Here is a 19,630-nt window from a genome sequence, read left to right as displayed (position 1 = left end):
TATACTGGATCATTTACTCACCCTGTTGTGTTTTCAAACCTGTATGACTTTCTTATAAACTATCCATTTAATAGGTAGCTAATGAAATCCAGCTGACCATGAAAAAGTGCTTTATCTATGGGCTGATTGCCGTTTACTGTTTAACATTGAAGAATTATTTTTGATGCACCCAGGGGTAAAACTTAGTCAGACATTGCCTCAGTCCAACAATTACAACAAATTAGATTATTGAATCATAGTTGCACACTTTATATGTAATATGTTGTTTAATGGGCATACAAATTGTAATACATGTTGAGTAATGAACAGCTTTAATGATTCTTACCTGAGAGTTATGATGGGAGACATCTTTCCATATTTAAAGCATGTTTACTTTTGCCTTCTTTAAACCCACCTAAAAAGTCAGTGCATCCACTCATTGCATGTTGGATTCTACCCCACTTGAACGACCCGTTCGAGCCATTAGTTCCTGCAAGACAGCGTCATTCACTCCTTACCTCTTCAGTGACTCAAATTTACCCTGTTTGTTACGACAGCAAATACTCAAAGGAATACACACCCTTGTGTGACAGAGAGAAGGAAGTGATAAGGAGAGTTTAAATGAGCACAAGGTGTCAAATCAGTATTTGGACACTTAAGCCACATTTAAAAATGAATGCATTTTGTGTTCGGACATTATCTGCGGAAAAAAGAAGAAGAAATAGAAAAGAATATGGCCATTTCCTTTTGAAACATTTTAATATTCATCCCCAACTCCCAAAAGTGAATACAAATGTGTAATATATAAATTCTTTCCATTCCTTAGTATTATATTCTCTATGCTACAGTTACAGCATGGACCATCACAAGTTGAAACATATACAGCAGGGAAGAGATGATCTGCCAAGACAAACATGCATTGATTACTGTGCACTACAACACAATAAATACTAGCTTACAAGTGACCATAAACCCAGTCGAAAAAGACAAAATAGAGGTCAACTGTTATAGACAGATGGACAAATTCCATTCAGTACAATAAGTGACTTCAATCACCCCCTATCAGTTTACAATGACTGTGTCAGTATTTTCAGGGATATCAACATTCAGTAGTTTAGATGTCCACAGGACAAAGAGTCAGTGCAGTTTCAGAACCTGATTTTGTTGTTAATCATTCATCAACACTTATGGTCTAATCCTATAGTCATGGCTGTCTTCAGGGCCAGAAAATTTACTGCTAACTAACACGAGAGCTCTTTCAGGATATTGGATGTTTTGAAAGAGTATACACATAAAAAACAGGACAACTCCTTACTGTAGATTTGTAACAATTTTGTACTAAACTAAAACCATAGTAGATGCAGAATGATTGTTAAATTGAGGTTGCTGAGGTTTTAGTTGAGAAACACAGTAAATAAAGATAAAAAATACACAAAGGACAAAAGAATGTTGGATATCATAAAAACAAACAAACCTGAATTTCTGAAAAAACAAACAAAAAAAAAAACTGAAAGGTAAAGGCAACTAAAATGTTATAACGGTTTATAATTTTTCCTGTTTATTATCCTGTTTTACCTACTGTGAAAAACAGTTGTATTATTGTTTACACAACTAATCCAGATATTAGACACATATTTTTTTTAAGATTGCTGTAATGTGATAACCTTTCCATTTTTGCTACTTTGCACGTTAAACAAAGGCACATCCCTGAAACACTTGCGTACTTGTAATTTTTAAATGTAACTTTTTATTTCAAACTTGTGACTAGTGAAAGTTAATTTGCTGTCATTTTACATTTGAATAAAAATGCTTAAAAAGATTTAAAAATATATTAATATATTAAAATAAATTCAGTGTTATGTGCTTGGCAGGAAACATTGAGAAACTCCTTAGCATGAGTGTGAGAGTAGCAAAAATGGAAATTTAACACAGATAACGCATTTGTTTCACAGTGACAGAGCAAATGAAAAGAAAGTTTAATTTTGAATGTAAAGCTACATAATTTGAATATGCAATAGCATCAGGATTTTGAAAGCATAAACTAAAATATACAGTGTATATTTTCTAAAAGGTAAACAGTAGTGTCCCAAGTGAAGAAAAACATAATTGCTGTGTGTTGACTGCAAACAGCACTTTTTGTTTATAGCTGGTCTTGAATAGCAGACTATTGTACTTGTGTGTACAATACCCTGTACAAGCACCAACTGATAATACTATAAAAATATTATCAGTAAAGAGTTTACAAAATTTCTCCTTTAAGATATTTGTATCAAAAGTGTAGTAGGTTGAAAATGTTGACCATTGAAAGATTTATCAATTGTAAAAACAAACAAAAAATCAAATTTGCCAGAAATTCTAAAAATTGCCTTTGATTTGAAATATCAAAACCCACTTTGCATGAGGAATGTTATATTTGCCATGTTATTGAGAAGAAAATAATCTTGATATTTAATTACTGAGAAAATGAGAACTGTCTTTGAGACAGAGCAAAATTATATCCCTGAACTTTATCATATAATTTAAAGATACAGTTACATTCCTTTCTAATTCTTCCATTCAGAGAAAATTCTCTCTAGGTTATTCTACGCTCAACAGAGGTATTAAAGAGTTAACCAGCATTACATTAAAGATAGCTTAACTCCAAAAATACATTAAACGGCTAAATTGTACCTCCTTAAAACCATTACGCACCTGTAACATACCTGCCCATGATTTTTCACAGGTGTAACTTGAGGTGTGTTTCATTAAGAAAATGTCTAAATGATATTTCAAAATATTAGAGGTGGAAGCTATCATTCCCAAGAGTCCAAATTTCTACACTAACATGACACAATCCTAGTTTTCACATTAAGAATGGAAGACTCAAAATCACATGCACATCAAGTAGCAAAACATTGATTATGATAAATTACAAATTACTAATAAAGATAACAACAACAATTTACAACATTTCCTGTAGTCGGTACATTTACATTTTCCTTGATGTCCCTGTTTCATGTCATTAGTCATGAACTGTGTGAGAGCACTCAATGCCTTTGTCAGATCAGTTTAAACGGGGTCACACACCGGAAAGTTCTTTAGTTAGCTAACGTTAGCTAGCTAGCCTGAGTTTTAACTTTACTCTCTCTCCAATAAAAATAAATAATTTTGATGGAATAATAAATTAATATTGAACATTAACTAAATAATTTATCACGTTGGTCAATCTGGAAAAAATTTACAAGCCTCTGTTTTCAAAGTAGCAATGTAGCAGTTGAAGTAACTGCTAATCTATTTGTTAGCTAATGCTATCTAGCTAGCCTGACTGGGAAAGTTATCCAAGCAGGTGTTTCCATATGTTTGTCTATTTAAAATTGTGTCGAATTTAATGGAAACTATATGACTGGTGGTGTGGAACAATTCTGAGCAGTCACTGATGTCATTTCAGTGCGCTGTCAGTGGACGCCGAACAGTGGCGGTGGTGCGCTCCCTTACAAAAACTGAGAGTTCATGGCAAATTTACCGCAAACTTGCCGCAAATTTGCCACTCCTTATTTATACATGCAAATGAGCTTCTGATTCGTCGCAAATCGTTGCTAGAAGTTTGCAGCTCTTCGCCGGTAGTGGTGAACCTGCAGCAAACCTTTGTCAACAATGGCCAATATGCCGCAAAGTTAATTTGCATGTGAAAATAATCACTGGTGAATTTGCAGCTAGTTTGCGGCAAATTTGTCATGAGCTCTCGATTTTTGTAAGGGCTCACATTGATAATTCCTGACCTTTTAAAATATTTCTATGTAACACATATAGTAAGAGATCAGGTGAAGCAGCTTTTAGCCATTATGCCCCAAAGATCTGGAACATTCTACTAATTGAAATTAGACAGGCTCCAAGCATCCACATATTTAACATAAAAAATTATAATAATAAAATTAAAAAAATAAAATAAATAATAATAATAATATATATATATATATAAAGTATACAAAATTGAAATAAAAAATTACATTAAAATGTATTTTTTAAATTGAATATTAAAACAATAATAAAAAGTAAAACAAACAAAAATAAAGAAAAATTCACACATAAATGCATATCTACATATCAACCAAATGCTTATAAAAAAATATATAAATAAAATTTTTTTTATAAGCATTTGGTTGATTATATATATATTTATATTTTATGCAGTTACTGTCTTTGATTTTTTATTTGATATGTGAAGCACTTGATGTATGAAAGGTGTTATACAAATAAATGTATTATTATTATTATAAAAACCAATGGTTTTGAAATTTAGGACACTGTTTGTCATACGGCTGCTGAGTCCGGTGTGCAACCCCCTTTAGACGTTAAACCTTAGTGGCTTAAGTGAAAAAATAGACTGGATTCTGAAGATGTTTCATCTAGTTAATCAAGAAATATATATAAAATTTTGTGCAGTGGAAAGTCAGCCCTTGTGAAGAATCATCAGGGCCTTCTCAAAACCATGTCAGCACTTCAAACAATCAAACTATTCTGTATATTGAGAAGTACTTGCTTGGAATAGTTGGTTTAGATATCAGCTGGGCTAGTTTTTTGGTGGGTCCATAGAAATTCTCCATGGAATGGTGGTGGTAGTCACTGCAGCTTTTGAGGAGACTTGTACATCTCTTGAACCGTCTAATTTGAAACATTATGGATTACAACAGCAGGAACACTGGGAAATGTGTGAAATCAGAAGACTTATTTCATAGAAAACTAAACCAGGCTGGAAAAAATGCTGGTGCATTTATCTGTAGGAAGAAGGAAGGACAGAAACCTAAAGTGCTTTTTGTTGTAGAAAGTTCTCAAATACCATTCAGAGGAATCTACAGACATTTGTGTTGGAGTCCAACAGCGTGTCCTATACAGTCAAATCCAATGGCGAGCTACTGGCATATACACAAAAATGGTCCTGCCTCCATCTTGGCCAAGAATGTTCGGCAGAATATCTCAAGTTGAGCATCAAGCTCTTTCGTTCTGAAGCACTGCTACAAGTTTAAGTTAAAGTCCGATCCCAAGAGAAAAATTACATATATATTTTTTTGCGTTATGAAGTCAAAACGGAAGTGACAGAGATCAGCAAGACTGAAGTATCTCCATCTTGCAGTTAGCGTCATCAAAGTCTGAACAGATTAAATCTGACAGGTTCTCTGTTGAACATGAAAACTGCAATGGTCTCTCTTCTTTTCAAAGAAAATAATTGACAGCAAAATTAAGCACTGTACTACTGTAAAGGAAAGATTAAAAGTGACAGAAAACAAATGGAAAGATGGATGAAGCAACAGAGACTCATCTGGGTAAAGTGTTAGCGTTTGGGATTCGAGCTGGGGACGATCGAGCTGCTGGTGACCCTCTGAGATTGGGTGTCCCTGGTCCTGGAGACACCACCCTGTGAGTGGGTGTACAGGGGCCAGGGGAACACAAGTGTGTGGGGGTACCAGGGCCTGGAGAGTAAGGGTATGGGGGTATTTCAGGGCCTGGGAAGAAGGCTCTGTGAATAGGGGAGGAGGAGGGTGACAGGTGAGGACTCGTCTGGAGAAGCCACATCAATTCATCATTGTTGCGGCTTAAACGTTTCTTCTCGTTGGTCTCCTTCTCCACATACTGCTGAAGGTTAGCATTCTCTTCAGATAGTTGCCTGTAAGGACAGAATAAACACTAACCGTTAAAAAAAGAACTGTGGTTAATTCATATGTGGATAAGATAAGCTGGCGGGTTCTTGGCTAAAATCAAGCTACAAATAAGATGCAATGTGTATCAGATTTATGCTGATAGTCAAAAGTCTGGCTACATAAGTCTGAATATGACATTAAATCACTTTAATCCAGGAATATCCATATACTGTAGATAACAGAGAAAATACAGATTTTTAATATTTTGGCTATTACCTGGACACTGTGAGGTGTTGGTCAATGCGGGCCATCAGGTCTTCATTCTGCTGTTGAAGCACCTGGACCCGCTCCTCCAGGTACAGGTTTTTTTGGGCCTGCTCAAAGTATCACGTGAACACAGAGCTCAACATTAAATTCTTATACAAACTTCCACTGGACACCAAGGGACTGAAATGGCTTTTATGTGCCGACAAAACAATGAGTTTCATAAAAGCGGAAAGTAAAGGAGTAAAAAAGTAGTTTTAAAATGCAAGCTGAACCTATTTCTGGATCATAAATAATAAAACATCAAAAGCAGCTGAAAGGAAAAATAAGTAAAAATGGAAACTGACTCTACAGCCAAATCATAAATAATGTAATACACAATAAAACTGACAACAGAATATATATATACACACACACACACATACAGGGGTGTAAAATAACGAATTACAAATACTTCAGTTACTAAGTAGTTTTTCAGAGGAATTGTACTTTTTTAAGTAGTTTAAAAATTTTATAATTTTACTTGAGTACATTTTAAGTGCTGTAACTGTACTTTTACTGCACTATTTTCCCTCTGTCTGTGTTCGCTACTTCCCTTTTTTGATTTTATTTTTATCCATCAACGTGTTTGGTTACCAGAGTCTCATGACTCCCGTCAAATCAAAACACGCATAGAAAACTCGAACAGCAGCTGTAAATCTGGAGCCAGCTTCTATGGATGTGGATGATGCCTCAAGCAGCAGTTCAATGTCAACACCTGAACATCCATAGCCGCACCTGAAAGGGCTTTTCGTGATCGTGTCTTGTGAGTTTAGCTTCAGTCAAGATATCAGCATTAATTCTGCTTACTAGATTTTCTGTATCTATAACGTAGCCTGTATATTAGCTATCACTGAGATTATTAGGTTGCTGTGAGAGATTTATGTAATGTTAGCAATAGGGCTGGGCGATAAAATGATCTCGATATTAATCGGAAACAATATTGATGATAAACTTTGGAGCAATTTTTTATATTTAGCCTATGTTTTGCATCTAGACCAGGTGTGCTCATTACATCAGTCTCGATAGCAAGACAACAACTGGTTTATAGGGATGGGCGGATCGATCCTAAGGTATTGATATTTCCGATACTGATGTTGCATCAAAAATATCGATCCTCACACAAAAATATTGATGAACATTTTTTTTTTTTTAATTTAACTATGGATATTATTATTTGGTTACCATGAACATGAACAATAATCATAAGCTTCAGAGTGAAATAAAAAGGATTATGCTATATTAGCAAATACTTGTGCAGGATGTGAACTATTTCTTCTTCCCCTCATCTTAACGTGCATAAATGCTGAAAGACACAAGCAGACAAGTGCTTGTGCCGTCACATCACTCGTTCAAACTAGAGGGATCAGTGCCTTGCAGAAGTAATGATAGAAAATCAAAGAACAGCTTCAGGAGTAAATTCACACTAAAAACAACATATCTAAAGGTGACATTTATTATAATGAGTTTGTGTGTCGTTTGTTATGTTTATTTAAATTAAATGTTGTTAGAACGTTGATAATGTTCTGTAATAGTTGTTAATAAATAATAATAATAATAATAAATAAAATAAAAAAATAACTAAAAAATAACTATGGTTTTACTAAAGTAATATTGTAGTAACCATGGCTGTAGTAACCATGTTTTCTTTTCTTTTTTTTACTACAGTAATATTGTAGTAGTAACCATGGTTAATTATTTGGTAACTATAGTTTAAATAAATACCATGGTTAAACTATAGTTACTCTAGTAAAACCATGGATAATTTTTGTAAGGGTAAACAAAACAAAAGTCTAATAATGTTCTGTATAGGCTCATAAATGTAAAACAATTATGACTTGAATTATGACTAAACATAATATTTTAAATTACCCATTTTATCCCAAAATATAGCAAAAAAATTAATGTAAAAGAGGTATTGACGATATTGGACTTGAAATGATGGTATCGGATCGAAAAGAAAATAACTGGTATCACCCACTCCTACAGGTTGATCTCAATAAAATCTAATATTTCCTTGCTTCTGTAAGTGTGCACACTGATTGACAGGCGGCTTATGTATCTATGCTTTACATGCGTGAGTTCGCGCTAAAGTGCATATGCACCTAAATGGTCAAATACACTTAATAATTCTGCCAAAATGCCCATCTTGGCGAGGTATTAATGTAAACACAGTCAGTTATAACAGACCTGCCGTTGTCTAGTATTGTTATGATCCTGCTACGTATGCCTCTTGGTCCCTGTCTGTTTTCTGTCTGTGTGTGTTTGTGGTGTGTATATGCACGTGGCTGAGTCTCTGATTTCCCAACTCCACCCCCTCATTTCCTTTGGCCTCACCCCTAGTCTAGTTTTTGTTATGTTAATTGTCTTCACCTGTTCCTCATGTGCCTTACCTGTATATATACTTGTGTTTATGTTTAGTCTGTTTTGTTTGCTCAGCCTCCAGATGGTTTGTCATTCAGTTTTTAAGTTCATTGTTGTTTTTCTCTCCAGTTGTTTTCTTCCTTGTGAGTGTTTTGTTTTCCCTGTTTGTTTTGTTTATTTAATAAATCTTTATTTTGCCTCATTCCTGCTTTTGGGTGCTCATTCCTGACACATTCCGTGACAAGTATGTGATTAAAGGCTAATAATCAAACAACAGTAATGAGAAAACCACTCACTACTTTTGGCTGAATAACTTTAGTAGCTTTAAAAGTATTAATGTGATGTCACTATTTTATGATATATTAATAAGTTGTTTTAATAATATTGTTAATTTTTTAATAATACCAAACCCTGATGTGGAGAGTTTAGTAATTTGAATAATAATTTATTTGTATTTGTTTTATACATTATGATTTAAAATGATGATCAGTGCATTGCAAATACCGTTTTTATCTTTTCATCTCTGTAATCATGTCGCCCTATTATTTTTTTGGAATCAGATACATGTAGATAAGTGATTTATTTTAAAAGTTGTCAGTGAAAAAGAAAATTGTTGAAAGATACCTATATTTTTCATTCTTTCTGACAAACAGCCATAAAAAGGGAATGTGAATTACAGTACGTACAGTATGCAACATTTTGAAATTGCAGCAAACAGTTTGTTTTATAAGGGGGGCATAGCTTTCGTGAGTACTTTTAAATGAGCTACTCTTTTACTCTTACTTGAGTAGTTTTACACTAAATTTTTTGGGAAGTAACAGTTTTCACTTGAGTATGATTTTTCAGTACTCTTTCCACACCTGCACACATATAATTACTCTTTGTAAGCTTATAGAGGAGTGATGAAGTACTTGATTAAATACTGTTCTAAAAAAGGTGAAAATGTGGCTCTCTAGCGATATGGAAAAGGCAGAGTGTTATCCTGAATACCTTTTCATTTTTAGAGCTTACCACTTTCTCCAGCTGGCAGATCTTCTTTTCCTGGTCATGAATTTGCTGGTTCTTCATCTCCAGAACCTCTTTCAGACTCTTCAGGTCCTCCTCGATATGCTGATATGGAGCTAGGGCATCCTGCAAATAAAAATGCAACACTTTCATTTAATGTGTGTCACTGTTTTATAAGTAAGTATATGTGAGTCTTAAAGAGGCATACCACGATCTGTTCATCTGTGCTCTTCCTCAAGGCCTCTTCAAAACGCTTAGCTTTGTCTTTCAGAGTTCGGTTCTGGAACGTCAGAGTGTCCACCTGGTCCTAAAAGAAACAGTACTGTTAACAGAGAAAGCAAAACAAATAAAGGGCAAAACATCTCATTCACTGATACAGTCATACTAAGACAAATAATCACAAAAAGTCAAAGTAAATCAAGTAAATCAAAACTACTATATTAAATCACCTGAAGGGAGAGGCGTAGTCTCTCAAAGTCCTCTTCGAAACTGGCTTTCTGCTGCTCGTGAGCTTTTCTTAAGTCTGAATGAAATGAAATGAGAAAGTAAAATAAAACTGAAAGTTATGCTCTACATTTCCCCTTGGTGGTTAGTAGTGGCATTATTAACTGGATACTAACCTCTCATTGTCCTGGCATGCTCCTCCTGCAGTGTTGCCATGGTGATGTTGTGCATGGTCTTCAGGTCTTCCAAGGCAGCCTCCTGGTTGGCAGTCAACTCCTCTATCTACAAAAAAAAAAAAACAGTTGAGATGTACTGTGTAATCTGCAGCAGTGCAGGTAGTTAAACTACCACTAATCATGACCATGAGGAGGTTACCCCATGTGACTCTACCCTCCCTAGTAACCAGGCCAATTTGGTTGCTTAGGAGACCTGGCTGGAGTCACTCAGCACACTCTGGATTCGAACTCACGACTCCAGGAGTGGTAGGTCAGCGTCAATACTTGCTGAGCTACCCAGACCCCACTTATTCTATGCTTTCATGATCATCAGGTAGATAATCTAACCTGTTCCTGGTGCTGGGTTCGAAGCTCCTCCACCTCTGATTGGTGCTCTGCTCTAAGATGGTCTCTGTCTGAAGCGTGACGTAATCTCAGGTTCTCCTCAAAGGTAGCGAGCTCAGATTCCTGCTGGATCTGCAACTCTCTGAGCTCTCTCTCAAAGCACTCCTCCAGCTCCCTCTTCTCCTTCTGCAGATGCTCCCAGCGAGCTGCATTAAAGGCTGGCAAATGTGGGCAGAAATGATGGATTTAGCCAACACAAACCTTGTTTTGGTAGCTTTTGGAGACTGGACAAACAGAAACCTCTTTTAACTCACCCACTTCATGCTGAATCCTGCTGAGCTCCTGGGACAACTCTCTCTCCTTCTCTTCAGCACTTTCACTCTGAAACAAAATAACACATCTGCTTTGATACTCATCTACTACATGGCTTTTAACACAAATATTACACACACTCCATGTTGACCGACATGTTGTGTTTTGGATGCTGGACAGCGCTAACCATCATAAACCAGCTTGGACAAGCATGGAAATTCATTTTCAGCAGTACGCACACACACACACACACACACACACACACACACACACACACACACACACACACACACACACACACACACAGAGAGTATTGCATTTAGTATTACATTTATGGCCTTTGTCTAAAGGAAAAATCAGATCAAAGACAGAGACATCACACGAATTCTAGTCTGCATTTAACAGCTAACACAAAAAACAAACAAACAAACAAACAAAAAAACAAATTGATATGTTGCAGAAACACCACATGAATTATATTCTGCATTTAACAGCTAAAACAAAACAAAGAAATCGATGTATTTCAGAAACATCACATGAAGTCTAGTCTGCATTTAACAACTAACAAAAAAGAAAAAAAGAAATTGATGTGTTGCAGAAACACACCATGAATTCTATTCTGCATTAAACAGCTTAAAAAAAAGAAAAAAAGAGAAAAGAAATGGATGTGTTGCACAAACATCACATGCATTCTAGTCTGCATTTAACAGCTAACAAAAAAGAAAATAAAGAAGTTGATGTGTTGCAGAAACATCACATTCATTCTAGTCTGCATTTAACAGCTAACAAAAAAGAAGGAGTTGGCAGGTTACTAACACACACAACCTCTATACATAGACCCTTTTATTTCTAAACAGAATGGCATGTGGAAGAGATGAATACAATTACATTAAACATAAGCCTAATTGTGTATGCGCAGGCTTTAAACTAGAACATATAGAAAAGGTTTTTTTTTTTCAGACCGCTCACTGAATTGTTTGAGATTGTGTACCTGTGTCTTGAGTTAGTTCCTATATGCAAAATAAAATTACAGTGCCAACTGTGAGCAAATGGAGTGAACACATTTTAAGATATGATAATTTAGCATATTTTCTCTAATAGACACCAGAGGGCACTACGCTTCTAAAAACATTAGCAGACAAAAAAAAAAAAAAAAAAAAAAAAAAGAATATTATAAAAATAAATTAAAAAAAATTATATGAGGAATACAACAACATATGCGATTTATCCTAAGGAGACAGACGATAATATGCATGCTGTGAGTGTGTGCAAACCATCCAAGTGGTACACTCTTGCAAACAGTTACCTCATCTCTCGTAGTCCAAATAGGTCTATTTACAGTAGAATAAGGATTATGATTATGACTTGTTCTGTTGTTTGGGAGTTGTGTGAGATTGAGTGGATGTGTCAGTTCAAGGCAGTATATCGGTTAACAGTAAACACTAATGGTTGCCTAGTGGATAAGGCTTTGGCATGGCAACACAAACATCACAGGTTCAATCTCAGGTATGGAGACGTGTGAAGACCGTATCATTCTGTCCTTGAGCATGTCACTTGATCTTAGGGGTTGTGCTAAAGGGGATGTTCCTGCAGTAGGTGTACTGTAAATCATGTTGGTAAGAATACATTTGCTAAACAGCAATAACTTTGTATATACAACATATTTGGGATTCATTTTTTTGAGAATAAGATTGATTCTCTAAATAGTAACAGTATTCAAGCAGTTATTATAGCTTAAAGTCAAGGAAACCAAAACAGCCAAACCAGCTTAGGCTGGATTAAAAAAAAATTCAGCATGGGTTTCAAGCAAAAAACTGAAAGAATTAGCCTTCCAAGTTTTGAATAACTCCTTCTGTATGTTCAACCAAAAAGACAACACAAAAGAACTGTTGGTACATGGAGAAGGGTCTGTCTGTGTCCACTACAAGTCACGCCCCCTTCAAATAACAGGCAAAATGCTAAAGTCTTGCAACAGTTGATGTCACATCCTTTCACTGTGTTTGTTGTGTTTATTTGAATCCCATAGCAACCCTTCAGCTACAATACAACTATCCCTACCCCTAAACATAACCCTAACCATAAACTTTAAAAACTGAATCTGTATCAGTAGGTGGTGACAGTGAGAAGAAATGTGATGAAAATGAAGAGGAGAAGAAGCTAGCATATGCTAAGCTAATAGGCTAACCTGTTAACTTGTGAGCGAATTGGAGAAAACAGAAGAGAGAAATATTTAATGCCATCATTTATATCGTCGGTTTAATATTATGTTTTGTGACATAATTTAAATGTTATTCTTTGTTATATTTACATAGTTAAGACAACAAGAATCATACAGCGATTGCATATAAATTTAAATGTTATTTTAGCCAATAGAATCGTTTCTTGATCCAAGGGGGTGTTCCTTGGAGTGGGCGTGTCGTGTATTGGGTGTTCCTTGTCATCTTGCGGGTTGCAGACAGCTACACTTGGGCATTTGACTCAAGCCTAGCAATTCAGTATCGTAAGTGAGGATAATGTGATTTTTAGAGCATGGAGGTCTGAAATAAAGTACCTTGAGGCAGAAGTGTTGAGTGCAGATCACAAAGACATCCAGACCCACGCTGGTCTTCTTTAGTTCTGTCTGAAGAGCCTGTAGTTGCTTGCTCTGCTCTTCACAGCGGCCCTGCAAGAGCTGCAGTTCCCCATGTCTCTCAAACTCCTCTCGTACTTTCTCTTTCTTCTGCTCCTCTTCTTTTCTCTTCTCTGGGCCAGGAGAGCCAGTACGAGGTAAAATCTGCATGCTTGAGGCTCGTACTGCCGATGTTACTCTCTGCGGCCTCTGGAGGACTAAACAGATAAATGTACAAGAGACTAATAAAAAATCTATTTTGTTAAATTCACCTCAGAATGGCCCTCTGTGGATAAAATGGTCTCTGTATTGTAAAAACACCCCAGGTAGTCTTGTGCATTTAAAAACCACGAAACAATTTACATAAAGCTTTACCATAATTTTTTACGTAAATGAATTACATAAATTTTCTATATGTAAAGGTAAGGAACTATAATCAGAAACTAGACTGTCACAATGTACAGTCATTTTAAAATGAAATATTTGACCAAATCTAACGAAAAGTTACAACCATACTTAATGCGCAGTGGATAAAAAGACCATGACCAATCTTTAGTTCAAATAAAATAATGGAAGAATTGTTATGCAATCCACCTAGATTAGTCACACCATGACCAGTGAAGTGGAAGTGTTACATAAAGACATTGTCCATTATTTATGCTCTATAAGTACTTATCTTGATAAACTGCTCAAAACTAGCATTAAAATCAATGGGTATGGCATTAATAAAATAAAATATCAAGGTGTGTATCTTAATGTGCTCCAAGATGAGGGAAATTTCAGAGCCATATAAAGTTTTATGCATAAATATGCTAATAGCAGCTAATACTTGTGTGCATATGGCAGCTGTGTTTGAAGCATAGTGGATGGTCCCTCAATTTGTTCTTTCTATCCATGATTAATTTGATCAACACATTAAGCCAGATGGAATGACTGGATGATCTACGGCTGTCATTACTGTAGAAACTAGCTTCAGAAGAAGGACTTGCCTGTGAGATTGAGGGACACATAGCAGTTAATTGCAATGATGGGGCTGTTTTGCTTTAGGTCCACTGTGTTGAGAGTGCAAGCAATTTGTTTATTAATGATCAGCATTAAGCAGCATTTTTTCCAATGCTTTTTTCCATCACTTTTATCAGGTCTTTATTGTCACATCAGGTATTGAATTAAACTCAATATACATCTTAGCAAGCTATAGTTGTCCTCTGCACACTGTAAACTTATGGTAAATGCACATACAGTTTGTCTATATGCACAGGGAAAGGTTACTGTATATACTGTATTTCTCCTTGATTTGGTTGTTGATTTAACAAATGCATACTTTATTTATAATCTTATAAAATGTATTAAAAAAAATTGGAATTTTAAACTAACATTCACACCAACAAAACTAACATGGGACTACCATAGTTTTTATTTTTATTTTTTGGACATTACCATGGCAATACCATGTTTTTTGGCCATGTTCCATGGTAGTACCATAAGATTCTTTGATTTCTTTTCTGAAGTCCATGCAGATGCCATTGTATATGTTTTCATTCAGTACCGTGGTACATTGAAGGGATAGTTCACCAAAATGTTTTGAAAAATTCTCTCACCATATATCCCTGATGTGTATGACTTTCTTTCTTCTGCAGAACACAAACTGAGATGTTAGAAGAATATTTCAGCTCTGTAGGTCCATACAATGCAAGTGAATGGTGACCAGACATTTCAAGCTCCAAAAATCACATAAAGGCAGCATAAAAGTAATCCATACGACTCCACTGGTTTAATGTATGTCTTCTGAAGTGATGCGATCACTTTGTTTGAGAAACAGATCAATATTTGAATCCTTTTTTACTATAAATCTCCAATTTCACTTTCGAAAGTGAAAGTGAATATTTATAGTCAAAAATGACTTAAATATCGATCTGTTTCTCACCCACACCTATTATATCACTTCTGAAGATATGGATTTAACCACTGGAGTTTTATGGATTACCTTTATGCTGCCTTTATGTGAATTTTGGAGCTTCAAAATTCTGGTCAACATTCACTTGCATATAAAAGACCTACAGGTCTGAAATATTCTTCTAAAAAATCTTCGTTTGTGTTCAGCAGAAGAAAGAAAGTCATACACATATAGGATGGCATGAGGGTGAGTAAATGACGAGAGAATTTTCATTTTTGGGTGAACTTACCCTTTAATATAATGGTATTATTATCTGATAACAGTACTTATAAAGTACTGATAATTTATTTATTTATTTGTTTATTTTTAGTGCCATGTCAGCAACAAGGCTATCCACACAGTGAGAACAGATTAAGTATCAAAAACATAAAAATTAAATAAGGAATTTTAGTTTTATATTAAACAGAAACTCTAAGATATTTTTAGGTGATACATTTTTAAAAATGTCTGATAAGCTTGTTTCTGAGTAAAACCTTTGTCTAATAGTATTAAAAGCAGCGCAATCCAATAAAATGTGCTTAATAGTCAGTATAGTCTGACAGGAAAGACATGATGGAGGTTCTTCACCTTTTAATAAAAATCCATGTGTCAGTCTAGAATGACCTATTAACACCTAGTATATACAATTTGATCATGCCTATTTTCAAAGTTAGAGAAAAGATTATTAGTTATACTGGATTTATTTCATACAGCTTATTGTTTTTACATTCGTCCCATTCTATCTGCCACTTGTTAGAGATATAAGAGTTTAGTAAGTGTTTTAGGTCTGTGGGTGGAATACTATACTCTGTGATTTCTAGAGAATGGGCTTCTTTAGCTGCGATATCTGCTTTCTCATTGCCTGACAGTCCAAAATGACCTGGGAAGTAGAGTATAGTTAAAATACTCAAAATAATGGGGTGATCAGTCTTTAAAGATTCCAAAGCTTGAAGGCAAGATTTTGAGTCTGTGAAAATTAAAAATTTTGTTCTTGTTCATTCTTAAAATTTTCCAGGGCTAAAAGCAGAGCATGAGCTTCAGCAGTAAAGATGGAGCATTGTCCAGTAATACAGATTCCATAGTGTTGATCTCCGATAACGGGTGCTGCCGAAACTTTATTATCTGCTTTTGATCCATCAGTGAAAAGAGGTTTATGGAGAGGAAAAGCATATCTTATATCTAAAAATTGCTGGTGGTACTCATTAGGGTGTGTCTCTGTCTTTTTGTGCTGGGTCATTGTCAAAATTATATTTGGCCTTTTCAGATCTCACGGTGGTATAGGACAAACATGAGCTTGGGTTAAGTTGTCCAAATTGATATCCAGGTTTTCTAGATAAGGTTTCATCCTCATTCCAAAAAGTCTGATATATCTGGGTCTGGCTTCATATAAGTAAGATTGTTCGGGGTGAAAAACTGTCTGGTAGGCTGGATTGCTTTGGTTTGTTCTGCAGTTTCACTGCATATTGTAATGCCAACTTCAAACGTCTGTTCTGGAGTGAGGTTCTCTGGCTTCTGTGAAAAGACTCTGAACAGGAGAGGTTCTGAAAGCTCCTAAAGCCAGTCGTAGTCCTTGGTGATGTAAGGTGTCCAGAATTTTAATGTAGGACTTTCTTGCTGAGCCATATACAAAGCACACATAGTCTAGCTGGGATCTGACTAGCACTCTGTAAAGTCGTAAAAGTACAATGAAGGCAGCACCCCATTTTGATTTTGCCAGCACTTTTATAATATTCAATGTCTTGAAACACTTTTTCCTCAGGTTTCTCATGTGTGGAATAAAAGTGAGTTTGTTATCGAACACAAGTCCTAAAAATGTAAGTTCTTTGACAACTTTGATGGGTTCTCCTTCCAAAAAGAAACTCTGGGTCAGGATGTAGAGACCGCAAAAGGCAAAAGTGCATACAAACAGTCTTTGTTTTAGAAAATTAAATCAATTTATGATTGACCATTTATTTATCTTATTGATGCATAATTGTACTTGTCGTTCGATTACATTCATATTTTTTCCTCTGTAACAAATGCACAGATCATCAACATACAAACTGCAAAAAATATTGGGCATTATAACATTTGCTATACTATTAATTTTGATACTGAAAAGTGTAACAGAGTGAATGCTTCATTGAGGGACCCCTAGTTCTCGAATATGTGAATTTGACAGGGTAGTTCCTATCTGAACACGGAAATGACTATTGGACAGGAAATTGAAAACAAAAAAAGGGTAATCTGCCTTGAAGACCGAATTCATATATCTTTAAGGATGCCATATCTCCAAGTGGTATCATAAGCCTTCTCCAGGTCGAAGAATACGGCAACAGCATGTTCTTTTTTAATAAAGCTGTCCCATACAAATTATTCCAGTCTAATAAGGTGATCCAATGTGTTTTTCCTTTCCTAAACCCACAGTGGAATTTACTGATCTTGTGTTCAGACTCTAGTATCCACACTAGACGATCATTGACCATTCTCTCCATAGTTTTACAGAGGCAGCTGGTCAGTGCTATTGGGCGATAATTGTTAGCATCAGAATGGTCCTTGCCTGGTTTTGGTATGGGTATAATTATTGCTTCTTGCCAGGATGAAGGAAAATTTCCTGTTAAGTACTGATAAAGTACAAGTACTTTTTATTCATATACTGAAACAATACAGTATACTGAAATTAACCCCTAGTCAGAATACATCAAGAATCACTATCTGATCTTTTTTCATTTTGGAGGCTAAGCATTTTTGTCACGGTCCTGTCACTCTGTCAGTCTGGATTTTTGTTTGACAGGACCATGGTATTATCGTGCCATGTCTGTCTTGTGTTTTGTTGTCTGTCTTTTTGTGAGCGCGCGGTTCGGTTGTATTCTCTGCCATGTGCTCTTCGGTCCGTCTTGTTTCATATCAGGAGCACGGTGACTGGATCCTGACTTCTTGTCTGGTTCAGTTTCGGTCTGTGTCAGAATCCGGACACTCGTGCTCCATGTCAGACTGTTTGTTATTGACGTGGGCACATCACGCTTATGTCTTCTTGGCAGCATGCACTCGTGTCAGTGGTTTGTCTGCTCTCGCGAACGCGGGTGCGCCTCGCGTCATGCTTGCATTACGAACTGGCCAGGATGGACTTATAGATCTTGGGTCCCAGATCGGGATGAGGATGGAGGTTTCTCGAGGCAGTAAGGCAGGCTATGAAATGGGAGGAGTTTATTTCAGCCTGTGCCTCAGAGGACTTCCATTCCTCATCCCAACCCAAGGACGAGGGCACCCCACACATGGAAGTGGATGCCTCAGCCGAGCCCACTGCAGCTGTCCACCAGGAGGCAGAGGCTGTCACAACAGAAGTACTACCCCTGTCGCTGTCAGCGCCCACGGCCATGGAGGTCGTTCCCCCTTCCCTGCCAGTTTTCAAGGCCACTGAGGCTGTTCTCCATTCTCTGCCAGTGCTCACGGCCACAGAGTCCGTTCCCCAGTCCATGTCAGTTCTCACAGCCACGAAGGCCATTACCCAGTCTCTGCTGGTGCTGCCAGTGCTCACGGCCACAGAGGCTGTTCCCCAGTCTCTGCCAGTGCTCACGGCCACGGAGGCCGTTCCCCAGTTGCACCTGCCAGTGCTCATGGCCACGAAGGCCGTTCCCCAATTGCTGCCAGTGTTCACGGCCACAAAGGCCGTTCCCCTGTCACTGTCAATGTCCATGGCCATGAAGGCTGTTCCCCTGCTGCGGCCAGTGCCCACGCCTGCCATGGTCAATGAGCCTCCGCCGCCCGAGCCTTCCATGGCACCACCCACTGAGCCACTCCCTCCTGACCCCCTGTCCAGTGGCCGCCACCCAGGATTCTGTCCCCTCTGCCCTGAGGCTGCCTCCCAGTTTGCCAGACCCCGCCTCTGCCCTGAGGCCACCTCCCAGACTGCCAGACCCCACCTTTGCCCTGAGGTCTCCTCCCAGGCCGCCAGACCCTACCTCTGCCCTGAGGCATCCTCCCAGGCCGCCAGACCCCGCCTCCGCCCTGAGGCCTCCTCCCAGGCCACCAGACCCCGCCTTCACCCTGAGGCCTCCCCCCAGGCTGCAGGACTCCGCCCCTTTCCTTAAGTTCCCTCTTTGGTTTCCCTCCCTTTCTGTTGTTCTGATTTATGTTAATGCTCGTTTATCTTGTGTATTGTTTGATGTTCCCATTTTTTTGGGGGAGTGTCATGGTCCTCTTACTTTGTCAGTCTGGGCTTTTGTCTGACAGGACCATGGCATTATCTGCCCATGTCTGTCTTGTGTTAGTCCTGTTTATTCCTACCCGGTCCGGTTGGTCTTGTTCCCAGCTGCTTCTGCCCAAGCCCTGGATTACCTTTTTCACCTACGGGGTAGTTTTTTTCCCCCTTCTGGGAGCTTTATGTTGTTGTTGTTTTTTTTTTTTTATATAAATAAATCCCCTTTTTAACTCTGCTTTTGGGTCCTGCCTCTGCATTCTGTGACACATTTTAGTCTCTGTACAGGCAGTAATAATTAAGTACATGAAGTGATAATTAGTTATATAG

General features: G+C 37.2%; 1 protein-coding gene across 3 annotated transcripts in view; it reads right to left on the bottom strand.

The window, feature by feature from the left end:
• Positions 1 to 719: 719 nt before the first annotated feature.
• LOC127433951 (microtubule-associated tumor suppressor candidate 2-like) overlaps positions 720 to 19,630 on the bottom strand; it is a 112,909-nt gene continuing 93,998 nt past the window's right edge. For 2 of the 3 annotated variants that reach the window (XM_051686339.1, XM_051686340.1), the window contains exons 7-15: positions 13,134 to 13,408; positions 10,585 to 10,651; positions 10,274 to 10,488; positions 9,887 to 9,992; positions 9,716 to 9,789; positions 9,475 to 9,573; positions 9,273 to 9,392; positions 5,871 to 5,971; positions 720 to 5,620 (exon numbers count right to left, since the gene is read on the bottom strand). In XM_051686339.1, the coding sequence (XP_051542299.1) occupies positions 5,272 to 5,620; positions 5,871 to 5,971; positions 9,273 to 9,392; positions 9,475 to 9,573; positions 9,716 to 9,789; positions 9,887 to 9,992; positions 10,274 to 10,488; positions 10,585 to 10,651; positions 13,134 to 13,408 (1,406 nt within the window). In that variant the 3' untranslated portion in view covers positions 720 to 5,271. The remainder of the gene's footprint in view (positions 5,621 to 5,870; positions 5,972 to 9,272; positions 9,393 to 9,474; positions 9,574 to 9,715; positions 9,790 to 9,886; positions 9,993 to 10,273; positions 10,489 to 10,584; positions 10,652 to 13,133; positions 13,409 to 19,630) is intronic. The other variant, XM_051686341.1, reaches the window with a different exon arrangement.

The sequence above is a fragment of the Myxocyprinus asiaticus genome, chromosome 43 (genome assembly GCF_019703515.2).
Source record: "Myxocyprinus asiaticus isolate MX2 ecotype Aquarium Trade chromosome 43, UBuf_Myxa_2, whole genome shotgun sequence".
Classification (NCBI taxonomy): Eukaryota; Metazoa; Chordata; class Actinopteri; order Cypriniformes; family Catostomidae; genus Myxocyprinus; species Myxocyprinus asiaticus.
The sequence above is the reverse complement of the archived record's forward strand: the minus strand, read 5'-3'. Positions and strand labels throughout refer to the sequence as shown.